The sequence below is a fragment of the Helianthus annuus genome, chromosome 6 (genome assembly GCF_002127325.2).
Source record: "Helianthus annuus cultivar XRQ/B chromosome 6, HanXRQr2.0-SUNRISE, whole genome shotgun sequence".
Classification (NCBI taxonomy): Eukaryota; Viridiplantae; Streptophyta; class Magnoliopsida; order Asterales; family Asteraceae; genus Helianthus; species Helianthus annuus.
This window is the reverse complement of record NC_035438.2, coordinates 114,908,103-114,922,488: the sequence shown is the minus strand read 5'-3', so window position 1 is coordinate 114,922,488 and position 14,386 is coordinate 114,908,103. Positions and strand designations below refer to the sequence as shown.

Here is a 14,386-nt window from a genome sequence, read left to right as displayed (position 1 = left end):
TTTTTCTACTGATTTTATATATTAAATAAAATATTTTAAACAGTTAAGACTGATCAAAACCTCAGATTTCCTTAAACATCTCAAGTATCGTCAAATATCGACTTTTATGCGAATTAGGCGCATAGTATGGTTTAAAACCATATTTAGCACCTAAGACTTGTTACCTACTGATTTTAAAAATAAATTTTAATACTTTAACAGTAAGTATAAGTCTTGAACTCAGACTTTCAAATTTAACCTCAGAAGCATATGTGAAATGACCAAAATGCCCCTACGATGCATAGTTTGGCCATAAATGATTAAACACACATATGTATGATATCTTACTGATATAACAACATAAAATAAATATTTTTGCAGAATGTTTTAGACCAGAACCTCAGTTTATGTTTAAACCTCTTTGATAAACTTTAAAATGACCAAAATACCCTTTCGGGATTTAAATTGGTCTTAAATTCATTTGGGGCATAATTGTTGATATCCTACTGATATCACAACATATTTTAAGCATAATAACTATTGGAACTTGTACTTGACTCATCAGGTTACCCGTTGTGCTTATACGTGTTCGGTACGGTTTATGTGACTAAATTGCATAGATTAGCTGAAACGGGTCAAACCTTATCATTTTTACCTCAAAATCCAGAATGTATTTAGTTTACCCATTATAAAGAAGTCTTCATACTTGTCGGGTCTAAATCACATTAAAATTCGGTCACCGCTTAATCTAGCGTTACGTACCGTAAACTTTTCTTTAAAACTAACCAGTCTAAGTTACAACTTAAATAAGACCCGTTAGGAATCTAATAGGTTAATAAAACCTTCATTCCAGATTGAGCGCCCCGGTAGAAGTACTTGCACTTGCTTATTAGAATATACGATTGAGTATAATTTATATTTTAGCTCAGGTAAATACTTTTAACTTATTTTCCCTTATATGGGCTTGGGATACGGTAAAGTATTACCGCTTGGTCGGGTGTAGAAACCTTTTAATCGAATATGGTTAAATTGCATAATCCTGCTTTAATCAGTGTTGCTTGATAACAAATAACATTGGGGGTTAACGACCGTGTCCTGGATATCCTTGGCTCATTCAAAAAGCGTGAATGACCACGACTTAAGCACGGGGTGTAGGCATACACATGTCTGTTGCGTATGTAAAAGATATACTCACTTGTGAGGAAACTTCTTGTGAGTTTATATTTGTGGTGTGTCGACTAATCTTGTTCGGCTTTTATACCGGCCCTAAATGTTGGACAAACATGTAAATCTGATACAAGATTGTTATTAATATAATTGTCCCAAGTTATAAAATGTTTATGCCTTGTGCATTTAAAGCAATTTTCATAAATGTTTTCAAAAGAGTCGGTTAATTGTATTTACCAGTGTAAACTGACGTATTTTTCCAAAAAGACTAAGTGATAGGAACCGTACGTAATTGGCTGGGAGCTCGGGGCGTTAATAAAGAATCTTGCAAGTTCTGAACGTCTAAAGTCTGTTGAACAAAATTTATATTTCTGTTTTAAGATCCGCCTGTGGATCCATATACAACCGTTTGTATAATATTTAATTATACTTTGCATTTCGGTTTGTAATATTATTTTTCATCCAAGACTTCCGCTATGCATTAAACTGTATACATTTGACTATGACGATATCAACTACGTCACGATACTCCCCGCCGGGCCCACCGATAATACGTGGAAATATCGGGGTGTGACAGGTTGGTATCAGAGCCAACATTGAAGGAATTAAACACTAGTCTTTTGTGTTTAATCTCAATGACACAGTTGCACTTTCCTTGACTTCCGAGTCTAGGCAAAGGACCTAGATTAATCTTAATTGCTTTATATCTTTTTGTTGTTTTTCTTGTTTTTACAGGATTACAAGCAAACATTCCCCACCTAGAGTGAGAGGATGTGGAGGACGAGGAAAAGCACCGATCTTAACTAGGAACGACCACGAAGCTGGGCCATCTCACCGGCGCACACCATCTGCATCACTTGGATCGAGTCCTCATGAAGACTGGAGGACATACCTTGAGCCAGTGAGACGCCCTGTCTCGCTCAGCTCCTCACCATCTTATCATCATTCCTTTGGGCCGCAGCAGGAGGACGAGCCCAACGACTCTCACCACTCTTACATTCCTCTGCAGCGACCGGGTTCACACCATCCCTTCCAGAACCCAACACCTTACTTTCAAGATGGAATTGTATGTAGTCAAGATGGAATTCTGTACTCTTACATTATATGTAACAGCTAGACGTCGGGGCGCCCTCGTTGATTCAAACTGGTGAAGTGTAAGTCCTTACCCAAACTTACTGTGTGTTTGATTGGACCACTTTGATTCTTGAACGAGAACGATAATGATTGAATGCCATATGAGATTGAATCTGATCCATGTCTCATTGTTCAATTGATATCTTTTACAGAAAGGATAGATGACAAAGATTGCCATAAGTCTATTGTCTTCTAGTAGCAAGCCGTTACTAAAGGGAAGATGCCTTGGTTAGTGACTTTAAAGTGTCATGACCTGTTGAGGGCAGCTATGTGTAGCTAGAGCACCGCTGGCTGTCTGTGTTGAGATCTTATCAGAGACCATCCAAGTGGGAGCTGTTGGGTATTTATGTCCGGTTCGATAAGTCAACGTTGCCGACCGGGTCTTGACCCGTAAGAGTTACACCATGGGCAACGAACTAAAATCCACTTAACTAATTTAACTGGTAATTAAGAACGATACGCGGGTATTGAACTGAGAGGCGGGTACATGGACCGAGTGAGACAAGAACACTCCTCTACGCCACTTGTCGCGCATGCACTCTTGCATCGCCACTTGTTGCGGACCTAAATCTCGGCCAATGGCATTACATGCAAGGAACCTCCACCACTTGGCCTACATGCAAAGAAGCTCTAACACTTGGCATGCATGCAAGGATCTCCAAGTCTTATATAATGGAGTGTTGGGTCTTGCATTTGAAGGTTGGAAAAACAAGCAAAGTTCTCACAACCACACACACACACACACCGCTACCCGACCCATTCCCGCATTTCGATAGTTCATATAACTAGCACTTGTTCGTTGAACCTCAGTGTCTCAACCGGTTTATTACTAACCGAAGGTATATCTAAACCCTATATGGTTTGAGTTTTCATTTTGTGTTTGCATGTCGGCGATCATGTTCCATTACGGGTGTTCCTTGGTATAAAAGTGTTCGTGTTATTTTGCTACATACGCTTCCGTTGCTTAAAAAATGTGTATATAATTTTAACTAGTTAAAGTTTATTTTAAATAAGATATATATACATGTACTCTTACCTGTTAAAAGTGTTTTGACTAATCTTTATAACAAATAAACACATACATATATGAACCGGATTCATAAAATAAAAATAAAATTATATCACGTACATCCTTAAGGATCACCTCACAAGTATTCATCAAATGCTCCTGAACATGAACCATATGCTAGCTGACGGGCAATGGAGATAGCATTTTTATATACATGTATAACCCTTTCTCCTCACAACCTTATATTTAGTTTGAAAATAGGAAAATGAGTTTTCATATCCTTTGCTATCTTCAAGAATAACAATTTTCCCATTTTAATCTCTTTTTAAACAAATCATCACTGACAACAAAATAATTTTCACATTCTAAATCTTTGTTAGTTCCACATGACCCCTTGGATCAATGCCGAACATCACAAACATTGCACTTGATCGAGATGTAAACATAAATAAGATAAAAAAGTGTAGAAGATATAGAAAACACTTTCATATTAGTCATCACATATTACAACCGAAATAGCACGCATCTTATCCCAACCTGATTTAGGTTATACTTTATAGAGACTTAAACCCACACTTTCTCTCTCTAACTATTCACATAGAACTATCCAAAGTCTACTATTTCAACCTACAAACTAGGGGTGTTCAAAAAAATCCGGATCCGAAACCGAATCCGAAATATCCGAAAATCCGTATCCGAAATATCCGAAATTTCGGATATCCGAAAATTCGGATATCCGAAAATCGGATAATCCGAATTTTCGGATAATCCGAATTTTCGGATTCGGATTCGGATACGAATTTCAAAAATTTCGGATAATCCGATTATCCGATATCCGAAAACTAATTATTTTTTTATAAATATATATAGTATATGAGCATTATATTTTGTTTGAAGTATTGTAAAAGTTAGTAAAAAAGTAGTAAATAATTGTATTCGTGTGAATTTATGATTGTTTTTAGTTTTAAATGTTGGAAATTTATAAAATCGAATATAAGTTTAGTTTTAATCTATACACGAAACGGATTTTTTGATTTTTTTTTTATAAATTCAGATATCCGGTTGGATATCCGAATCCGTATCCGAAATTTCGGATATCCGAAAATCGGATATCCGAAATTTCGGATACGGATTCGGATATCAATATTCACTATCCGAAATTTTCGGATATCCGGTTTTCGGATATCCGAAAACCGGATAATCCGATCTTGAACACCCCTACTACAAACCCACATTTATAGTCTAGACCACATTTCCGGCCAACTACACACATAGTCCGGAACTATTACAATAAACTCGAACATAATGAAGTTTAGGGAAACACAATTTCCCTAGAACACACTCACATGTAGTCCGAAACTATAACATTAATCAGGAACTCCAAATAATCTACACTCCTAACATTCTTTGACTTTGACTTTCTCGTCAGAACTTGATGTTTCACTTAAATTGATAAAGCTATAGTTATTCTGCAGGTTACTGCACTTACAATCTCCCATTCTGACAATCTTTTGTGTATAAGTTCTTGATGAACTATCACTATCATGAACCTTCGAACATATAGTTTAATGACCCAATGTTGCCGAGGGTGGAAGCCAAACCCACTCTTTGTGGCCTTAAATAGGCACTATTACAGTCGGAAAAATAAACTAAAACAAGAAACATATATAAAACAAATCGCTCATATTACAATGGAACTGACTTAACACAACAAAACTCTATTGACTAACGCAACATGGCAATGGTTATCAATTATTTGAATTAATTTCAAAACAATTCATCTAAAATTGTTTGCAATTCCTTGTGCAAGACAATAAGCAGTCGACTGGATCGTAATCATCGGATTAACACCAACCGCGGATGGAAAGATGCTAGCATCACAAACATAAAGCCCCTCAGCCTCCCAACTCTCACCATGTTCATCAACTGCACCTTCCTTTTCACTTTCTCCCATTCGGCAACTCCCCATTTGATGAGCAGAAGTATAAATACTCCAATCTTTCACCATTGACAATGGCCCATCTCCGGCATCTACCATCTCCAAAAACTTCTCTATATCTTCATCACTAGTTCCTTTACATATAAATCTCTGACCATCAGACCTTTGAGTTCCCACTTCAACCGCTCCAGCCGCGATTAAAACCTTTATCGCCTGTTTCAACCCGTTCTTGATGTGTTTTTTATCGGATTTATGCAAACTATAGTTTATCCTTCCTGCAGATTTTACTTCACCAGACCCACAATCTCTAACCAATGAAAACACATGAGCTGTTCTTGGGTATTTCAGCATTCTTTCCTTTAGATCTTTACCAGATTCCCATGGACATAATGCAGCAAAAGTACCTGGTGCAAGTGCAGGGACTTCCAGAATGTAATTGTCATCAAACCCTGATTTATGAATGGACGTCAAGATCCCACCTTCGAAGCTTTTACCTGACAGATTCAGATCATTGTCTGGAAAGTATCCCCATGCCATTAGAACAGGATGAAGGTGAAGATTCTTGCCGATATTAGGGTTTTTTAGCCCACTATATATCATCAAGGGTGGTGTCATCAACGCCCCACATGCAGAAATTGTCACTTTTGCTTCGATTTGCAATCTTTTGGTGATCTTTTGGTTTAAAACTTGTGAAATCACCCCTACACATTTCTTTCTTCTTTTACCTTGATGATTTTTTAGTAATAAAAACTTGTCAGCTTTACATCCGGTTATGATCACTGCTCCGTTATCCACTGCGTCAACCAACCAAGTCGAATCTGTTCCTTTTTTGTCTCCGGATCTGCACCCGAAACAACACGAACCACAGTCATGATTTTCGGATGTGTTTTGTGGGACATCCTCCACTTTTAGACCAAGATATTCACACCCTTTTCGGAGAACTTGATTTTTGAAGCTTTCACTTTTACACTTTTCAATCACACCAATTCTTTCACATACCTTGTCCATTGCAAGAGTGTACTCATGGGTTCCGTACAACTTAATGTTGTGTTCTTCGGCCCATTCTTTTAGAACAGAAAGTGGTGTCTTGATGCAAGCTGACCAATTGACGGCTGAGCCCCCGCCAACCGTGGAAGCCGCTTGGATCATTACTTTCCCATCAAGTGTTGGAAGTATACTTCCAGCTTCATACAGTTGATCTAGAGACGGGCCTTCGAGTTTCGAATAATCGGTTCGGTTAAAATAGTTCCCTTTTTCGAGAACCACCACTTTCTTGCCTGATTGCGCGAGTACCGCGGCTGCAACACCACCACCGCAACCAGAGCCCACGATTACCACATCGCATTTTACTGTGCAGATGTTTTCTTTAAAGTTTTCCGTCACGTCTAAGCCTTTTTGCATGAGGGAGGTCACAAGTGAATCATCTGTTTCGTCCATGGTTTCCACCATTCCTTTTTGTAAAGGACGCTCCTTTTGATCGTTGGGAAGGTCTTTGTTAATGTCTACGTGGTAGCCGATGGCTTCCCATGAAGGATTGTTTGATTTTTCATCAGCCTGCAGTTGTTGGACATATTCAAGAATTTTATGTCAGCTGAAAAATAACAAAGAGTCCAACGGAATCTCATCAAGTGCCTTTAAAAAAAGAATTCTTATAAAATTGTAGAATTGAAAATCTTGAGCTGAGTTGGTATTGTAGGTTATAATTTTCTTTACACAAAGTATTAGTTTGAAATATAGCCTCCCTATATATCTAAATTTTAACGAGAAAACTACTAGAATCTATTCATACATAGTGTTTGTGGGATATAATAAGAAATAAAATAACACTTTATAAGGAAAAATAAACAAGTGTCATATCACTAAAATGAGAAAGTAGAGAATCGTTTTATATATGTTTACATGCATGCCTTATAATTGTTTTAATTAAAGAAAAGGTATATACGTGTTTATGTTTTTTTTTTTTTTTTGGTAAAGATATACGTGTTTATGTTGAAAAGGTGTATATATAATATATGTGTATAACTGGGCCTGGGCTCGGCCCATACTTGATGGTGAGGAAGCAAACCAGTTACATCAACTGATTGTCTTGATTGGCGGTTTGGTTATGACGTCAGGTAATGATAGGTGGTCTTGGAAGTATGAACCGAATGGCATCTTCAATGTTGCTAGTTTAAAAAAAATACTCAGTTCAGCTAACCGTATATGTCCCGAGAGAGTCTTTGAATGGAACAATTGGATGCCGAAGAAAGTTGGTATTGTGGCTTGGAGGGTAGAAATGGAAAGGCTACCAACTAAACATGCTTTATCAGTTCGGAACGTGTCGGCATTGGATCAAATGTGTGTGCTGTGCGGAGATTGTGTTGAGACGAGTGAACATATCTTTGTGTCATGTCAATTTGCACAACTTATTTGGCAGGATCTAGAGGGTTGGTGTATGATACCTCCAATTTTTGCTTTTGGAATAAATGACCTTCTTACTTTGCATGAAACAAGTTCGGGATCAAGGAAAAAGAGGAAAGCACTACATGCAGTTGTTTTGGTGACGTTTTGGAGTTTATGGAAGATGAGAAATGAGGCCGTTTTTAGACAAACAATTCCAAACTCTACGAAGTTGCTAGATGAGATAAAAGCAATGGCGTACCTTTGGGTTAAGAATAGATCAAAAATGGTGACATTATCATGGGAGGATTGGAGTCGGTTTAATCTTGGTAGTTAGTATTAATGTAACCGTTTATTGTATTTGATGTTTGGTGTTGAATATTTGTAAACTTAGTGGGTAGCGTCTTGCTACAATGAATAAAAATCTTTTATCGACCATTAAAAAAAAATAATATATGTATTTAGGTGGTTAATACAAATCAAAATTCATCGCGTAAGGGGACTCGGGCTCGTGCCGTTATTGTATAACGGAAACATGTTCAACGCGTGATGGGCCGCCGCCGGCTATTGTTCAACGCGTTATATTATAACGAAAACCCCGATTTCGTGATATTTTCAACGCGTTATTGTTTTATTTTGTGAGGGTAGTTATTGGTTGGGGGGAAATTGTTGGGTGTGGTGGTGAGTGATGACCACCCCCACTAAAAAAGGTTGTGAGTGATAAAAAAATGGGAGATGACATGGCGAAACTTGATTGGTGCTTGTGAGTGATAGATTCTATCACTAGTGAACCACCCCGTGTCCCCTAATGAAACATTCTTTATATGTTTGTTTTTTGGGAAAAGAGTACAACTGGAATTGACCGAAAATCTTTCAAACTATCTTTTGAAATTGTTATAATAAAATTACTCATGAGAATCATAGAAAGTAGCAATGTTGATCGTTTATTAGCTAATTTAATTCATTAGCTATGAGAAACAACCCAAGGGTTAATTGTTGGTCCAGTTTATTGATTTCGACATTTAAAACTCATGAGAATCAGTAGCAATGTTAATAGTTTATTAGCTAACTTAATTCATTAGCTATGAGAAACAACCGCCAATATGGGAGTAGCCTATTTGGTAGAGACTCTTGCCTCTTAGTGGGAGAGGATCTTAGGTTTAATCTCAAACAAAGAGTAGATTAGTATTTATTTGATGTAATTTAGGAGCATGTAAGGTTTTCCCTTAAAAAAAAAAAGAAACAACCCAAGGGTAAATTGTTGGTCCAGTTTATTGATTTCGACATTTAAAACATGTGCTATACTTGGCTAAGGGGCTGTTTGGTAGCATCTGAATTAGTGGCGGAATTAGCCTAAAAAGTTAGGGGTATCCTAATTTTTTTTAGGACCCAGGGGTATCCTTTATATAACAGAAACGGATTTGAGGGGGTATTTTTACACTACGGAAATGGAGTTAATGGGTATTTTTACACTACGGAGACGGGGTTGAGGGGTTGCCCGTGCTACCCCTATTAACACTCTATGTCCGCCACTAATCTGAATGGTCATTAAGAGGCTACCTCTTAATGGAACCTTTAAGAATTTTACCAATGAGAAGATAGAAGAATGTGACATGTGATGATTTACCATTCAGACTTGAGGTTACCTATTATTCATTCAGAGGTTTTAAACCATTAAGATGTAGCATCTAAATGGTCATTAAAAAGTTACCAAACAGCCCCTAAAACTTTATCTTTTTTTCTAAAAAGTAAGCTTGGTTAAAAAGGCGAAACAACAACATTTACTCATAAGAATACTATTGATCATTATTATAGTATAATATAATATAATATTTATTGTGTCACCTAGATAGGTGTGTTAAAACACGATAAAAGTTGTACAAACTATTTTAATGGATATGACCACAGAAAAGAAAAACGTATTTATTAAAGGTTTCAGTCATTCTACCTTAGTCTCTCTCATATATAGAGAAAGAGAAAGGGGGGATAAAGATCAAGTAACCCTTTCTCTCTCTATATATAGGGATATGGTAGGAATTAGAGATTTGGGTAAAATAAGAATCAACAATAACTAAGCCCTCCAAAAGGTTTTACTAAATATTTTTTTCTCAAAAATCTTAAAAAAAATAATTCTTTCAGCAAAAAAATAAAAAATAAAAAAATGTCCTATGCAAAAATTTATATCGCTGTAACAAAATTTACATCAGCGTGTAAACAAAATTTACATCAGGCACAACTACTGACTCGATAATTTTTTTTTGTCTTTTTTTCCATAGATGTGTTTATAATATTTTAATCTATGTTTGTGCAAAAAGTTATGGACCAACTCTTGCGGAAAATAAGAGTTCTTATGATTCTCACAACTTGATTCTTAATTGAACTGAATCCTATATATAAAAGAATGCGTATAAAAGTTTCATCGACTCATTGTCACCGCCACCTAACTCTATTAAAATAAAGTACTTTTTTCTTCGAGACTAGGATTTCAATTCAGAGATTTCCATGTTTCATTTAAGACCGTACTTTATATGAAACATGAGAAGCATCCGTTATATATATTTCCATGTTTCATATATATGCTTCTCATATATATATATATATATATATATATATATATATATATATATATATATATATATATATATATATATATATATATATATATATATATATATATATATATGAGAAGCATCCGTTAGGAACCACTCTTTATTGTTGTGAAAACCGTGAGAACCAATGTGAACACAACTAAAAATACCTAAAAATAGCTAAAAACACACATTTTTTTTAATATTTTTTATAAAAAAATCGCTATATAGGATCAAGATTTAGAGACTACCCTTTCGAGTTGTGAGAACTTAGAGAACTCGACCTTTCTGTGCGAGTTTTGCCCCCATATTTTTCACACAACTAGATTAAAATATTAGAAAAGCCTACCGTAAATTTTTTTTCCGAAGTACTGTTTTTAGGGTCCTTACAGTAGCCGTAAAAAGGTGATGACATAAGCATGACATCACTTTTTACAGCATTTACGGCTGCCTTACGACTGCCGTAAATGTAAAAAAGAAATAACTAATTTCTTTTTTGGAAAATTTGATTTTTTTTTAGGATTCTTGGTAAATATATTTTTTTTTTTAAAATCTTTGGTAATGCCGAGTTCTCTAAATTTTTACCATATATGTAATTTTCGTTAACACTTAGTGCTTTTAGCGCAGTTGTAACCCGATGCCAACTCGAATACTATAAAATTTTATTTTCAGCATATTCATGTGAAGCAAGAAGAAAAGGAAGATGAAATGATCAATCACCTGAGAAAAGAAGACAAAAAGACAGAGACTTTTGATGAACACAAATCCAAGTCTGATTGGGGTTAGGAAGCTATGTTTGAACCATTTCTGCACAATCTTTTCCCTTTTATGCAAAGGGATTTCTGAGAATTTGTTTATGTATGGCCATTGATGAGACAGGCAAAGAGAACCAGCAACAAAAAGGGTTCCAAGCCTGGTGGAAAGAAGTTTTAAAACCAATCTCACCACCATCACTGCTTCAAAAAAACCTCTTTTGACAATAAGATTAGCCACCTGTTGCATATTTAATCACTTTGATCAATTCATATGAATTTTGTAAAGAAAAAAAACAGTACAACCACTAGTTTCCTTTTTCAAATGATAAATTGAATGTCAATTTTATTTAATACTTCATTACAAAATAAAAGTTCTAACATATACCGTAGTGGTTTCATGTCCACTAAATGCTTCTACATTATTTCCTAGCCCCGACCTGACTACGACGACTCACCGAAAATTTTAATGTTTGGCTGTAAAAAATCCTTACACGAAACACTGGACCCCAATGAAAAAAAAATACTCGGTGCACCACTTATATATGTTACCTTTTTTGGAACCGAGTGTTGGGAACCAGAAAGAGTGGAGAATAAGTGGATTGATTCTTCCTTCTTCTTGTTGCCATGGTGAGCATGATCAAGAGAATTCAAAGGGAGTGGTTGAAGGATCACCTCACATAGGCTGCTCAAACTCTCCATTTCTGATGAACATAAGCTTCCACTTTTGTAATCTTCATCTCTCTCACCTCCTCTTAACAGACGGTGACACTCTCTTTCTCTCTCATCATACATCTTTTTCTTTTTGTGTTAATTAATGTTGTATACCTTTGTATCGATCATGTGTGTATATATATTGGTTTCTGGACGTTGAAATATGCATCGGTAGGGCCCCCTGTCGTCTTTATTTGAAAAAAATACACACTTATTTAATTGGTAATACGTAAGCAATTTCAATTGCTATTTAAGGAGTTGTAGACTTCGGTATTATATAATTATTATTATTATATATATACAATTGAGGTAGTTCTTATCTACAGTAATGCATCACAACCGTCCATTATCTGATCTACGGTAAGCTTCACAAAGAAGCCCTAAACTGCCATATGCTAACTTTTGATTTCATTTTACACCAGCCACACGTCACCCATCAAATCAGAGAGAGAGTAAGCCTTCGGCAAAGGAGGAAGCCGACCTCCGGTGACAGGCCTCCGTCGGCAACGACAGTGGAAGACGGTCGCGATATGGTCATCGACGATGGTGTGTGACGCTAATGGCTTCAATTTTTGGTGTTCTCCACTCGTGACTGTCGATTCGAATGGAATATCTGCAACAAAGAGTAGAATCATGGATCAGAGACCAAAGATCGAAGCTGATGAAGGTTACCTGGCCTCAACAATGGCCGACTGCTATGAAATGGCCTTGGATCAAAGGCAGATAACAGAGGAAACGGATGCACGAAGAGTTTCAGCGTCGGAAGAAGCAGCTTCATAATCTCTGTATCGCTGTCAAAGCCGATTCGTTGTCGGATTTGCAGGATGTTCTGTGCTGTATGGTGCTTTCTGAGTGTGTTTATAAGTTTTGCACGTATAGGTTTTAATTCGGTTTTAGACGATACTTTTATAATTAGTTTGTATGCACTTACAAGTTTTTAGTGTTGTAGTTTCCTCCTGTACATGTTAATCGTCATCATTTTGTTGTATAAACACTGAAATTAGGGATTATGATGTACGGTAATTATTAGTAGAATAATAGTGCTTTCTGAGTGTGTTTATAAGGTTTGTATGTATAGGTTGTATGATACTTTTATAATCGATTTTTTACTTACAAGTTTTAATGTTGTGGTTTCCTCATGTACATGTTAATTGTGATCATTTTGGTAAATAAACAATGGAATTAAGGATTATGATGTACGGTAATAGTTAATAGTGCTTACATTGTTATGAATTATGATAGAGACTTGATGCTGAATTGCTTCAAGCTGTGAATAAGTTTAAAGCTGACTTTGATGGTCAAGTTGTGTGTCTGGAGCGAATCCAGCCTTCGTCTGATCATGTTCCTCACAGGTGGTTTATCAGTTTATTTATGTTAAAGTGTTGGGTTGCTGTGACAGCTATGAAGTCTTATGTGTGGGAGTGTGTATGTGCAGGTATCTGTTAGCTGAAACGGGAGACACGTTGTTTGCTTCGTTCATTGGAACCAAGCAATACAAGTATGTGGTTAATGTAACGTGATATGCTGTTTCTTTGACTTAGATAGGAAGTGTTTGTAACACCCCGTGTTTTCCAAAAGTCAAAGTCAAAGTCAAGTGTTGACTGTTATTGGAATTAAAGATTAATAAAGATTAATTTCATTTTAGTTTCATTTTGATTTTCGTATTATTTGGAGTAAGTGTTGTATAATCAAACTAATCGACCGATAATCGAACTGTGAATCAACGACCGACTGTGAATGATAGGAAGTAACAATGCAATAAAGCTAGTCAATCAATAATCAAGCTAATCGAATCAAACATCGAACTTAAGTGTGGGGATTTTAGTACTTTTTATACGTGTGTGTGTGCCTTATGTGTTACTTGTGCATGTTTACTTTTATGTTAAAGTGTGTGGTGAATCAATCAAAATCAATCAAGACTCAAAGGTGAATCAAACTCAATCGAAACCGACTTTGGAAATAGGTTGTAAGGATGCTTGTATATTAAATATAGTCTCGACTACTACTAAAAGTAATTTGATTAGGAATTCTATCATTCTCAAATCATCATTCATCGAACTCGAAATATCAAAAATCGTCGCGAAACACTCAAAACCAGGCAAGCCGATCGAACAGGGCAACCTGATCGAACAGGCTAGCCGATCGAACAGGGCAACCTGATCGAACAGGCTAGCCGATCGAACAGGCTGTTCGATCGGACAGCTGCTCGATCAGGGATGCTGTTCGATCAGCTAACCCTTTCCTCTTTTGGAAGCCTATAAATAGGGCTGTCCTTGTCAAACTTTCCACTTTTGGAAAAGCTCTGACCGACCAGCCTCCTCTTCTCACTAAATCTCAGATTTCTCTCAAACCAGTAAGTATTTCGCTCTAATCCTTGTACGTTTTTGTTCATTAATCGATTCTCCACCTTTCTATCTTTCAAAACTTGAATTTCAACCATGAAATCACCAAGATCTAGGTGTTCTTGAGTGATGTCATCATGGTGTTCTTGGTGTTCATCAAGAACTTCATGTTCTTGACTTCATTCAACCCTGAATAAGCTAGATCTAACCGATTTCCACATCAATAACTTAAAATCTTCCAAAGATCTTAACATTTCACGGTGGAAAAGGATTGGAAGATGGGTTTTCATCTATCTTTCAACTCTTTTACACTCAAAAAGGTGAAAACGAGACTTGAACCGATTTATAAACCATTCTAAACAAACACATGGTTCAAGATTCGG

At 36.3% G+C, this 14,386-nt stretch overlaps 1 protein-coding gene across 1 annotated transcript; it reads right to left on the bottom strand.

Annotated features, from left to right (window-relative positions):
- Positions 1 to 4,919: 4,919 nt before the first annotated feature.
- On the bottom strand, positions 4,920 to 11,777 carry LOC110879156 (long-chain-alcohol oxidase FAO1). The gene is made up of 3 exons (XM_022127577.2): positions 11,500 to 11,777; positions 10,916 to 11,188; positions 4,920 to 6,782 (listed from the first exon to the last, which is right to left on the bottom strand). Exons 1-3 carry the CDS (start codon positions 11,740 to 11,742, stop codon positions 5,067 to 5,069), a joined length of 2,232 nt encoding a protein of 743 aa, XP_021983269.1. The 5' UTR covers positions 11,743 to 11,777; the 3' UTR covers positions 4,920 to 5,066.
- Positions 11,778 to 14,386: the final 2,609 nt, after the last annotated feature.